The 12,676-nt window shown below is 37.1% G+C and overlaps 1 protein-coding gene and 1 long non-coding RNA gene across 2 annotated transcripts in view; one reads left to right on the top strand and one right to left on the bottom strand.

The window, feature by feature from the left end:
- LOC117282957 overlaps positions 1-12,656 on the top strand; it is a 19,655-nt gene extending 6,999 nt beyond the window's left edge. The window contains exons 2-3 of the long non-coding RNA XR_004513917.1: positions 10,526-10,781; positions 12,550-12,656. This is a non-coding gene — a long non-coding RNA (uncharacterized LOC117282957). The remainder of the gene's footprint in view (positions 1-10,525; positions 10,782-12,549) is intronic.
- Positions 2,996-4,198, bottom strand: LOC111872584 (60S ribosomal protein L18a; the record flags this gene model as incomplete). Its single annotated transcript, XM_023866650.2, is given in 2 exon segments — positions 2,996-3,370; positions 4,019-4,198. Coding segments are annotated over 2 exon segments (516 nt in total), but the record flags the coding sequence as incomplete, so codon positions are not given.
- Positions 12,657-12,676: the final 20 nt, after the last annotated feature.

Raw genomic sequence — 12,676 nt, 5'->3', positions numbered from 1 at the left:
ATATACCTTATAGTAAGACGGAGTACAATAGGAGAATACCCGTTACACTTGCCTCCCTCCTGCCTCGACTGGGAAAGGCCGGCTTGCCAGGTCATAAATGCTGCATTTCACAAATTTTCACCTTTGTAACTGCAAGTACAGCCCAGTCAAAAATATGGTTTTTAATACGAACTTCATGTACTTGAACTCTATTCCACATTGAAGCAACAGTCCAGCCTGAAATTTATTTTGTAATACTAAACATTATGGAGCCGAAATTTTACATTATACCAAAGAATTGTTTCTAAAATGACAAAAATATGACCTTATTTCAAAATTATGCCAAAATATGCTGTAAAACCAATAAAACTCTAAAATATGCATTTATATGCACAATAAAAACGATATAATTTCAATAAGAATGACTGGAAACATGCATAATTACATTTAAAAACAGGAATAAACCCTAGGAAAAAAATATGACATGTCATAGAAATCCGGGCCCTAGTCATCACATAGGCAAACTAGAACTGGGTACTCCCAAATATACATTATCTCAGCCAACCTGATGTGTTCAATTTACAATTCATTCTACAATTCTCCAGAATGTTAACTGTCAAAAACTTCCTGAAAAAAAAATCTGTACCTCTGTACACAAGACACATACATCACAGCCCACCATTCTCTTCATGCTAATACAGTAACATTAAATTATGTTGCAGCATCAGGTAGTTCGCAATGCTGAACATGTCTCACAAATTGAAAGGTGTAGCAGTTCTGACCTTCCTGGTCTCTGCTCACCTTGCTTCATTGACGACAAGTGTGCCCACAGCCAGCTTCAGAACCCAACTGTTCCATCAGCCAGTTCATATGTTATCTCTCTAAAATACATTTATGTCCACTGTTTTGTATGCATTTCTAATTTTTCTCATTAATGCTACACGTCATTTCCTTCCTAAATCAATTATACCAACATCATATGAAGAAGGCGACACGGTAGTGTAGTGGTTGAGGCACTGTCCTACAAGCCTGAAGGTTGTGGGTTGAAGTCCCAATGAGGTCACTGGAATTTTTTCAATTGACCTAATCCTTCCAGACGTACTATGGCCCTGGGGTCAACTCAGCCTCTAACACAAATGAGTACCAGGAATTAATTAATTTTCCTGGGGAGTGAAGCGCAGCTGACACATAAGGCTGACAACCTTACCGCCATCTTTGAGCCGACTGTCTAGATAATGTGGCACCTTCAACGTCTCACAACCCTATGGGCCTTAAGGGCCCATTACAGGGTAGCTTTACTTACTTTATCATATGAAGAGTGAAATTTTGAAGTTCCTAATTATGTATGTTCTCAATGTGTTCATCACTCACATCAAATAGATCAAATTTGACACATAAAACAGTTCTGTATTGTTTAGTTTCATGACTGATCTGAACCCAGGCCACTTTGATAATGTGGATTCTGACGCCTATAAGGGTTACAGATATGGGTATCATCGCGTCATTTCCAGCGTGCACAGGCACACAGCACCTCCACAGGTAAAAGCAAGAAAATACACAGAACAATAGCGAAAGACAAAGTGAAATTGGAATATTGGACGCACTTGAAAATGATACATCACACATCAGTGCCCAACTGTATACAAATGCAAGCTTCTCAAGTTGGTGGTAGTGACCTACTTTACCTTCCATTGTGACATTCACAACTTCTTGAATGAACTCTGTTACATTTTCAAATAGATTGTTATATAGGTATAGTCTAATTGCATAAAAATTCCAATGGGTAACTCTAAGGCTAGAAGAGCACAACCACATCACAATCCACACACAAGCATTGCAACTTCCAGTAGTATCAACCTTCAACAGGCAAAACTGTTAAGAGCCTAAACAATTATTTTTAAACAGTCTGACTGCTCTTTTAACCATTTGAATCCTGTTTCTGTATGCAGTGAGCCCCATCCCACTATGCAAACTCTACCCTTACAGCATGCTCAACACTGTTATGGGTTTTGTCAAGGAACGGAAACAAACCTTGGGCCTTTTGAAAATGAAAACTATTCTTATTTCTTAGAAATACATCTCCCAAAGTTCTCATTCATCTGGACAATAAACATATCAAACAATTCAATTCCATATATTTTCATGTGTTCTCATTGTAGCCGTTGCATAGCAATAGAAATCATATATCCTGCGCCACTACACATTTTATATATATATATATGTGTGCATTTTTTTTGGTGTCTCCACCTTATCGTGGTGAGGGGGTTTGAGTATGCCAAGGACCCTGAGAGCTATACCAGCGGTAGCGTAGCTACTGGCAGGGCCTCCCTTGCTGGACAGGTCAAAGGGTAGGCATCAGACGAAGAGAGACACCAAAAACCAAAAACTGATGCCGGAAGCAGCGTCATCAGCAGCGACTTGAAGCACAGAGCAAATGATGCTCGAAATGGTTCAAGTTCATATAGCAACAGGCGTGACCAGAGTGGTTTGTAATGGCTGTTGTACTGCGATGTGGAAAGCAAATGGAAAAACTACCACATTACCACTTTTCCTGGAGAGTCTTTTCCAAAAACAGAGACACCATGTAGGTGAACCAGAAGACGAGGAAGAAGACGTAAGAAGATGCTGGATGACTTTGGGGACAGAAGAGGATATTTTTATTTGCAGGAGAAAGCTCTGGATCGCCTTAAGTGGAGAAACTGTTTTGGAAGAGACTGTGGACCTGTCGTCTGACAGATTACTGATGAATGAATGAATGAATATTTTCATCTTTCAAAGACTCTGGAATCTAACCTGGAGCAACTGGTTGGATGAAATGTGTACCTTAGTGACATCTACACACACGATTCTGAAAACTGTATATATCTGTAGTTATGATTTTTGTCAAACCACAGTTCAGACATATCATGCCATACAAGAATGTGGTTCAGAGTCACAGGGAAATTCCATCCAACCAGTAAATTGCTTTGCAGAATTTCCCTCCACTGAAATCGCTGTTCTATAAGACACTGAAAAATATCAGACTTACACTTCCTTTATTTATTTAATAAATGTATTACATGAAGTAGGTACGTGGTTTCCTCACAGAGAACCGAGGCAACAGGTTCCTCTGCTGGATACGTTTTGGCAGAGGGAACCTGATCTTGGAGTTGTGAAACTGCTTGACAAGAGGGCGTCGACAGTTGGCTGCCTTCACCTGCTCCACCTTGATGATCTGGATCGAGTGTGCTCTGGCCCGGTGGCGAGCCCCCATGTCCCGGTAGCACTGAGTCACTGCCCCAGACACGCTGAGGTCACGGTACTCACGGTACATGTTGTGAGTACCAGACCGCGAGTCATAACGCAGCCAGATGCCAAAGTTCTTGATCTTCACAGGGGATTTCTCTGGAATCTTGAAATCAGGAAACAAAATGGCTGCTGCATTCAGCTTTAAGGCACTTATGAAATTACCACTGACACATGGAACCACACATGGTTCAACTTTGTCACTGTCAGACAAGCTGACATAGGACCCCTTATTTGAACTCAAGAGAAAATAAAAGTTTACTTCATTATTTACTTTTATTAATGATTTCAGCTATCACTGGACAATGTGATATATATAAATATTTCTTTTATTGCTAGTGGGGTGGGACTAAGTCCCTTGTACTGCGGCCACTTCTGGCCTATTGTACCAGCCCCAGATGATAGGTGAGGGTGATTGTGGAACAATTAGTGGAATGAAGATTGGCAGGGGAAACCGAAGAGCTCAGAGAAAACCTGCCCCCAGCACACTGTCCACCACAAATCCCACTTGACCAGACCCGGGATCGAACCCGGGCCGCCGCAATGGGAAGCTAGCGACTAACTGCCTGACCTATGGCATAGCCCGATATACGTATAACTATGAACAGCTCATCTAACAATGTCATATCAACTACAAGAATTATGTGACGATAATTACAAGCAGGTGGTATATGCAGGTAGTGTTACTTTTCCACAGGACAGAGCTGTAGATTTGCTGCTAAATTACTTACATGTTATCATGAACTACACTTACCCGTTTTATGGAAACGATTTCACCAGTTGTTTTCTTGAACTTCTTTAACTGTCGCAGGAAATACCAAAATCTTGATTTTGCCACAATGGCATCAGGAGCAAAGATCCTCATCTTATACAGGGGAGTGACTTTCTCCTTTTCTGTGGGCAGCTTACGCCCAATCACTTCAAACTCCTTCAACTGAAAAATAAAATAATCATCTATAACCATTGAGTAACAGTATTCTCCACAATATTTTGGTACCATATCCAACTGAAGACATGAAGAAGCCTGTGAACTGTAGTCACAAGAGACAAAACTAGAACTGGACAGAACAGGCACACATGATGATGGCCCAAGTAGTTACCTGGCTAGTATATAAATTGTACACTAAGATACTTACTTACTTAATCATGGAGCTGAGCCTTTCTTGAGGAGCCTCAAATTCTGTAGCTACTCAAGAATTTTCCAGCATTTATGGAACCCGAAGGTTCATTACCAGTTCACAAGAGCCCTCCACTGGTCCCTATCCTGAGCCAGATCAATCCAATCCATCACATCCCATCCTATCTCTCTAAGATCCATTTTAATATTGTCTTTCCAGTGGTCACTTTCCTTCTGGATTTCCCACCAATATCATATATGCATTCCTCTTCTCTCCCAATGTGCTACATGCACTGCCCACCTCATCTTCCTTACATACATGTATAGCTCATAGTTTCATTGATCCACTGTCCGATCTGCACTGGATATAGAATTCGTCATAAAAAGACTTGATTCCAAAGAAACAAACAAATTAAGAATGATAAAAGACACTTATACACCACTAGAACTACCCAATAATGGGTGAAGCTTAGTCACGTCAACCATTACAAACAATACATTCATTTATCCAGCTCAATTTGTGCTTGAAATGTATTCATCTATTGAATAAAAAACATTTTAAATAAGAAAGTTTTTCAATGTAGGCCCAAAAATATTCACACTGTCTTTCAAAATTTATATATTTTGGGGCAGATTATTATAAATTATGATCGATGAATACAACACACCTCTTTGAATCCAAGATAGTCTTACTGAGGAAACATGTAACTTTTCAAACTGTTTTGTGCGTATATGATGAATAGCATTATTTGTTTGATAAACATTATGATTTCTAACAACGAACAACATAGCATATATATATATATATAAACAAGGAACTGTTAAAATTCTCATTCTGTTAAAGCCTTCTTTACAAGAGCTTCTAGGACTTAATCTTAACATAACCCTAACTGCCCTTTTTCTTTGGCTGCAAAAATGATTTTCATTGCTGGGGAAGAACCCCACAAAATAATACCATATTCAAGTTGTGACTGATAATGAGAAAAACATACCATTCGCAGGACTTGCTCACTAACACAAACTGTAACTTCCTCAGCATGAAACATGCTGTATTCAATTTTCTTAATAATTTTCAGTGTTGTTTCCAATTAAGATGATCTACATACATACCCAAAAATTTAACATTATCTTCAACTTTAAGACCTAAATTATTATGTTACTGACAACGTATATATTCCGGAGCCTTCAGGGTACTACAAATTTAATCAAATGAGCTTGTCCCAAACTAAGTACCAGATGATTACTTTGAAACTAATTAGAAATGAGTTTCATTACTATATTTAATTTATTGTTCAAAGTATCGAGATCATTTGATGTAAATGTAATTGTGGTATCATCTGCATACAAAATAGTATGTGCTATATTTTTTTTAGGATATTTGGGAAATCATTAATATAGACGCTGAACATCAGTGGGACCAGAACAGATCCCTGGGGAACACCATACATGCTAGTTTTCCACTCAGAGGCTGCGGTAACTGAATTGCTAGTCTGCAAGACAACTCTTTGCTTCCTATTACATAAATAAGTCTCAAACCATTTCTAAATAGAACCTTTCACTCCATAATACTTATCAAAAGACTGTAGTTAACACAACTGAATACTCCTGTAAGATCACAAAAACACACCTACTACAAGCTCTTTAAGGTTCCATGCTTCGATAATAAGATCAGTTAAACTGAAAACAGCAGTTTGTGTAGAAACACCACTACAAAATCCATACTGCTCAGCAGCAAGAATATCATTATTTACTAAATGTTGTTTCATCCTGTTGAACACCAATATTTCAAATAATTTAGAAAAACTTGTCAATAAAGATATCAGTCTATAATTATAAATTTCTGCAGCATCACCTTTCTTAAAACATGGTTTGATATTTGCATATTTAAATTGATCAGGGCAAATGCCAGAATTTAATGAGTGGTTATAAATATGAGCAAGAGGTTTAGCTATCTGTTCTCCACATAATTTGATAATTTTATTAGACAATCCATCATATCCACAAGATGTCTTAATCTTTAATGACAAAATTGAGCTTGACACTTCTGCTGCAGTAACTGGAATATTTACTATTTCAGAGAACTTATCAGAACAGCCCTTGCAAAGTAGAGGTAAAAAACCTTCGCTGCGTTATTAGTGTCAATTTTTACATTTCCATCTCTCACCGCAGAATAGGTAAATTTCTTGTTGGGCTCTCGGTCAATTTCATTATTAATGATTTTCCAAGACGTCTTTGATTTATTAGTTGAACTCATTATTATTTGTAAGTTTTGAGGTTTTCACGGCGATGACATTGAAGAAAGTTGTCTTCTGGGTTTAGGCACCGTGTATTCTTCGTTTTGGCCTTTAACGTTTCGGAGGAACGTAGCGCCTCCATCTTCAGAGCAGTTGAATAGCTGCGGAGAGCAGTAGCTGTGGTGATAGGATGTGGAAGGTGCTGCTTATATACAAAGTAGGCAGGGGGGGGTGGTTAGGGAGAACGGACCAATGGGAGCAGTGGAGAGCGATTAAGGTCATATATGGTGTGTGACTAAGGGAGAGGGGGAACGGCCAGTGAGTACAGGAAACTTGAGGTCAATAACACTAGGAAGTGCGGTAGTCAAGAAAAACCGGTAGGTTGAGGACAGGCTAGTGACGTCAATGACATGATGAAGAACTGGTGTGGCTAGTAGGATTCTCTTAAGGGAAAGGATGTTTCACGTCTGTCGAGATTGTGAGAGCGATAAAGACCATATGATGTGTACTAAGTAGGGGGGGGGACGGCCAGTAAATCCAGGAACTTGAGGTCAATAGCACTAGGAAGTGCGGTAGGCAAGAAGAACTAGTTGGTTGGGGACAGGCTACTGACGTCAATGACATGATACCGGGGGACAGGCTACTGACGTCAATGACATGGCGAAGAATTGGAGTGGCTTGTAGTATTTCTCTTGAGGCAAGAGATGAGTGGCTTCCATGACTTGTTGAGACTGAACCCTGTTTCCTTGTTCATGTTGTTCGGATGGAGCTCAATCTCAACGGCCTCCAGGATTATGCGATCTAGATAACGGCTCTTACTGGTGATTATGGCCGTTTTGTGAAACTCGATACGGTGGTCTAGATCGATGCTGTGTTCAGCTACGGCTGACTTGTCCGGATGTTCTAATCGTATATGCCGTTGATACACGGTGCCTAAACCCAGAAGACAACTTTCTTCATTATTATTTCATCATAATACATCGCTTTTGCTCTACTGATAACTTTCCTTAACAAAGTACAGTATCGAGTATAACACTCTTTTAATCTTGGATTAATAGTTCTACACATCATATATAAATACATTTTATGCCTACAGGATATTCTAATACCTTTTGTAATCCACTGATTAGGATAGGCATTATTTTTCACATATTGCATTGGAAATCACGTTTAAAAAAATAATTAAAAAGGTGTTAAAGTGACAATAAAACTAAAAATATTGTCCCAGATTTCATTTTTGAGCATATCAGTAAAAGTTTTGATACTAAGCTCTGTTATAATTCTTCTTTTAACAAATCTATTCGTTTTCCTTCGACAACTGAAAACATTATATACAATCAAATACCGGGCATCATGATCTTAAAGTCCACTGATTATGGAAAACACTTGAAATGTGTTTAATCTGCTGCAATCCAAAAAAATATTATGTACTGCAGTACTAGAATCTTTATTTGTCCTGGTAAGGAAATCAACAACCTGAAATAGGTTGTACGTTAGAAAAAGTGAAATAACCTGATGAACTTTACTTGAATTTTCTAAGAAATTTACACTAAAATCACCACATATTATTATTTAAAATTTTGGCTTATATATAAACTTTAAAATTATTTAGAGTTGCTTAATAAATTCCTCAAACATTGCCACAGGGAGATCTGTAAATACATAATATTATAATGAAATAATTGCCGATTTTCATCTGGGCTGCACATGCCTCAGTAACCTTTTCTATGCAACACTGAGCTATATCAGTGTGATTGCAGTCCATATCCAGTTTACAGTAAATGCATACCCCTGCTCTTTTATTAAGTAAACGTGAGAAAATTTGGAGGTTAAACTATAAGTGTCTGGTTTAATCATTAAAAGTTTCTGCTCTGTTAAGTAATGTTCAGTTACACAAATTAGCAATATTATATTTAAGCATCCTGTTACACTCACACAATATATATGAGACAACCTCCATCTTAAGTGCAACAATTTAATTGTAGTTCTTTCTTCTTCCCTTCCTCCACACTACATATTTCGGCCCTAAGTGGCCATCATCAGGTGTGTATTCTTACATAGCTGCTACACTGTCCGTAGTTTAAAATTTAAAATCACCAGTCATTCCAATTGTATGTATGTATAAAATCTTTGTTAACCTACACGCGCCAATTTGATTTCTAAAATTGACACTTTTTTAAAACTTCAATTCGAATTAAAATGTCTATAAATTTTGTTTTTTTTTTCTTTTTCCAAATTTTCTCGGGGTACACGCCCTATGTCTATAGTGCTGCAGCGGCTACTTCTTGTTTTATCGCTGTTCAGGTATTGTCTGTAATATACAAATATTCGTATTACTATCTTATGTTATGTTATTCTTATATGTTCATACTGTTATTTGTACTTACTCTGTGTAGGCTCTCTCTGTGTGTGTCGCTGCTTATCTTTAATACGTGTGCTGTCTGGTGTATTGTGTGCTGTGTTTTATGTTGGTGAGTATTGGAGGGGGAATGGATAGTGGGGAGAGGGAGGTACCATTAGTCTGTATAGATTTCGTGTATCATTTGAAATATGGGATTGTATGTTTCTATGTGTTTGTCATTCATGTGTAGGCCCTTCTTACTTATTTTATATATATGGTATTTCTCTAATGTATTCAAATGTCTACCCTTCTTTCCTGTTGTTATAACTTCCACTACGTCTGTTATCGTTCCGTATGCATGTCCTGTATTTAAGAAATCAGACTGATGCATGTAGGTTAACAAAGATTTTATACATACATACAACCGGAAAGACTGGTGATTTTAAATTTTAAACTACGGGCAGTGTAGCAGCTACGTAAGAATACACACCTGATGATGGCCATTTAGGGCCGAAACATGTAGTGTGGAGGAAGGGAAGAAGAAAGAACTACAATTAAATTGTTGCACTTAAGACGGAGGTTGTCTCATATACACAAATTAGTTCGTGACTAAGTAACATACTAGTCAATTAATCAATTTTATGTTGAAGGGCCCTGATATTTTGATGAAATATATTTAGTGAGTTGCACACTGTATGCTTGTATTTAGAATTTACTATTCGTGTTAGATCCCAGATACTATGCAAAGGCTTCGAATTCTTTATATTTAGAGGCATTATCATAAAAAAAATCATTACTTTTATTTGCTGGTTGTCTCCTGACTAGCTTACTTAATGACAAGGAAGACGCCCTTCCAAACTGTTTCCCTTTGTCCACAGACAAGGTTACCTGAACTTCTTAACTAATACTATCCTTACTTTCACACTCCTCCATTTTATCCTTCATTGTGCCTTCTTCCAGTTTAAAGGTATAAGAGTCTGTTCACTTTTATTAGATTTATTTTCTATAAGTACTTTTTTATTGCTAGTGGGGTGAGACTAAGTCCCTTGTACTGCAGCCACTTCTGGCCTATTGTACCAGCCCCAGATGATAGGTGTGGGTGATTGTGGAGCAATTGGTGGAATGAAATATGATATAACTCCATCCTAAGTGCAAACTATATATTATAGGTCTTTCATTTTGCTCTCCTTTACACACTACAGGTTTTGGCCACAGACGGCCATCATCAGGTGTATACACTCACATATCTGTTACACTGCACTTAGCTATAACATTTAAAATTTAAAAACATAGGTCTTCCTGACTGTTCCTTTTGTTGTTATTACCAACGTAGTAAAGATAAGCAGCGGCACGCACACAGGGAGACTACATCATGTTTATAAATCTTTAAAATCAAAGATGATAAATGCCTTGTCTTTCAAATTCACAGTAACTTACACTGAGGTAGGTGAACATTAAACATATTATCTATCCATAAACTAAGGCGAACACACTTTGCAATGAGGACAGTTATCATCAATCATGAAAAGAGAAACTAAAAATTAGTTTACACTGATTTTTCTGTTCCAGCATGTCAGCTGGAATAATCTTCTGGGGACATTCAACAGGCAGTTAAGTGTTCTACACCCAAATAATAGCCATTAGAATAATGGCAGGCGTTGGAAGGAGTCTCTCATATGGAATCATTTAAGAAATTTAGCTAGTAAATTGCAGCCCTCATTATCATCTGTTGTGGACAACACTGAAGAATTTCCATCACATTCTGACTGACATGCACAGTATAAGCACAAGATATAAATATAGCCTCCACATGCCAGCCACTAATGTCAGTAAACACAAGAAAATNGAAAGCCTCAAATCTTACACAAGAAAATAGTTTACCATATAGGAATGAAGTTATCTGGTAATCTGCCTCCTACAATCAAGCATTTGAATCATATAAAATTGTTTAAGTCAGCGTTAAAAGACTTATCTCCTATCTCACTCCCCCTGCTCTGTAGAACAATCTACCAGAATAAAATATTCTCAATTATATATAGATGCAATAGTGGAGTGACTCTTCCTTACAGTTATTTGGTGCAGTTCTGCAGAATTTTCTGAAATCATAATGTTTGCAGATGACACAAGCATTGTCTGTACAGCCAAGGACTATAATAATTTAAAAATAAAATTAGATGATATTTGTAGTCATATGAGTAGATGGTTTCAGGCAAATCTTCTTGCATTAAATCTTGACAAAACAAAAATTATAAAGTTTACACCAACAATTCATACTGATTATCCACTAACAACTATGCTTCTTAACACAATACTCAAAACAGCTGAAGCTACAACATTTCTGGGTTTACAGATTGATAATCATATGACTTGTAAGGTGCATGTAAATCAGTTACTTCATAAATTGAGTATGGTTGGATTAGAAATGCGAAAATTATCTTACATTCTAAACAAAAATAACTTAAAATCTGTTCATTATGCATATTATCATTCTTTAATGAAATATGGCATAATATACTGGGGTAATACCCCTGATTGTCTTAAAGTTTTTCGNCGAACGTATCAGAGGGGTGTGTATTACTCAGGTGTCAGGTTCTTTAGCATGTTACCAGACAGTATCTCAATGTTACGAACGTATCAGAGGGGTGTGTATTACTCAGGTGTCAGGTTCTTTAGCATGTTACCAGACAGTATCTCAATGTTACGAACGTATCAGAGGGGTGTGTATTACTCAGGTGTCAGGTTCTTTAGCATGTTACCAGACAGTATCTCAATGTTACGAACGTATCAGAGGGGTGTGTATTACTCAGGTGTCAGGTTCTTTAGCATGTTACCAGACAGTATCTCAATGTTACGAACGTATCAGAGGGGTGTGTATTACTCAGGTGTCAGGTTCTTTAGCATGTTACCAGACAGTATCTCAATGTTACGAACGTATCAGAGGGGTGTGTATTACTCAGGTGTCGGGTTCTTTAACATGTTACCAGACAGTATCTCAATGTTAAGAACGGATAAAGATCAATTTAGGGTTGCTTTAAAAAGATACTTATTAAGAAATTCCTTTTACTCCATTGAGGAATTTGTTGACCATGTAAGAAGCATAAAGATAAATGCACAGTTAAAACATATTGTGGGTCCTGTCTTTGTTCTGAGTCAAGGGGGCCGTTCTCAATTGTTTTAACATCTAATATTTAAACTAAGAATTGGAAAGTTGAATTGTATCAATTCTATGCATAACTGTAGTACCAGATCTATCTGTGATCTGCATTATCCGCAAACTAGTCAAACACAATTCCAAAAAGGAATATGTTACATGGGGGTAAAGATCTTAAATCATTTGCCACCAAAAATCAAATCTATGTCTAATGACTTAAAAAATTTTAAAATTCAGTTGACAATATTTTTACTGCAAAACTCCTTTTATACACGTGATGAATTCTTTAGTAACAAATTTGCCTAGAAATAAGGATAATAACATAAACAATTTTAATATTGCATAATTTTATGTATAGTGATGTAAGACTGTAAATTTAACACATGTTTTTTTATCTATACAATACAAGAAAGAAAGATAACTTATTCATAGTTCCATGTAGGACGAGTATGTGTAAAAACAACTTCAATAATATTGGACTTCGTCTTTTAAACCAATTGCCACAATATATAAAAGATATACCGGCACTATATAAATTTAAAAAGACTTTGAAAACATTTCTACTTGAA

This window comes from Cryptotermes secundus, unplaced genomic scaffold (genome assembly GCF_002891405.2).
Source record: "Cryptotermes secundus unplaced genomic scaffold, Csec_1.0 scaffold1276, whole genome shotgun sequence".
NCBI lineage: Eukaryota > Metazoa > Arthropoda > Insecta > Blattodea > Kalotermitidae > Cryptotermes > Cryptotermes secundus.
Note: the sequence above shows the minus strand (reverse complement) of the source record. Positions and strands in the feature narration are given on the sequence as shown.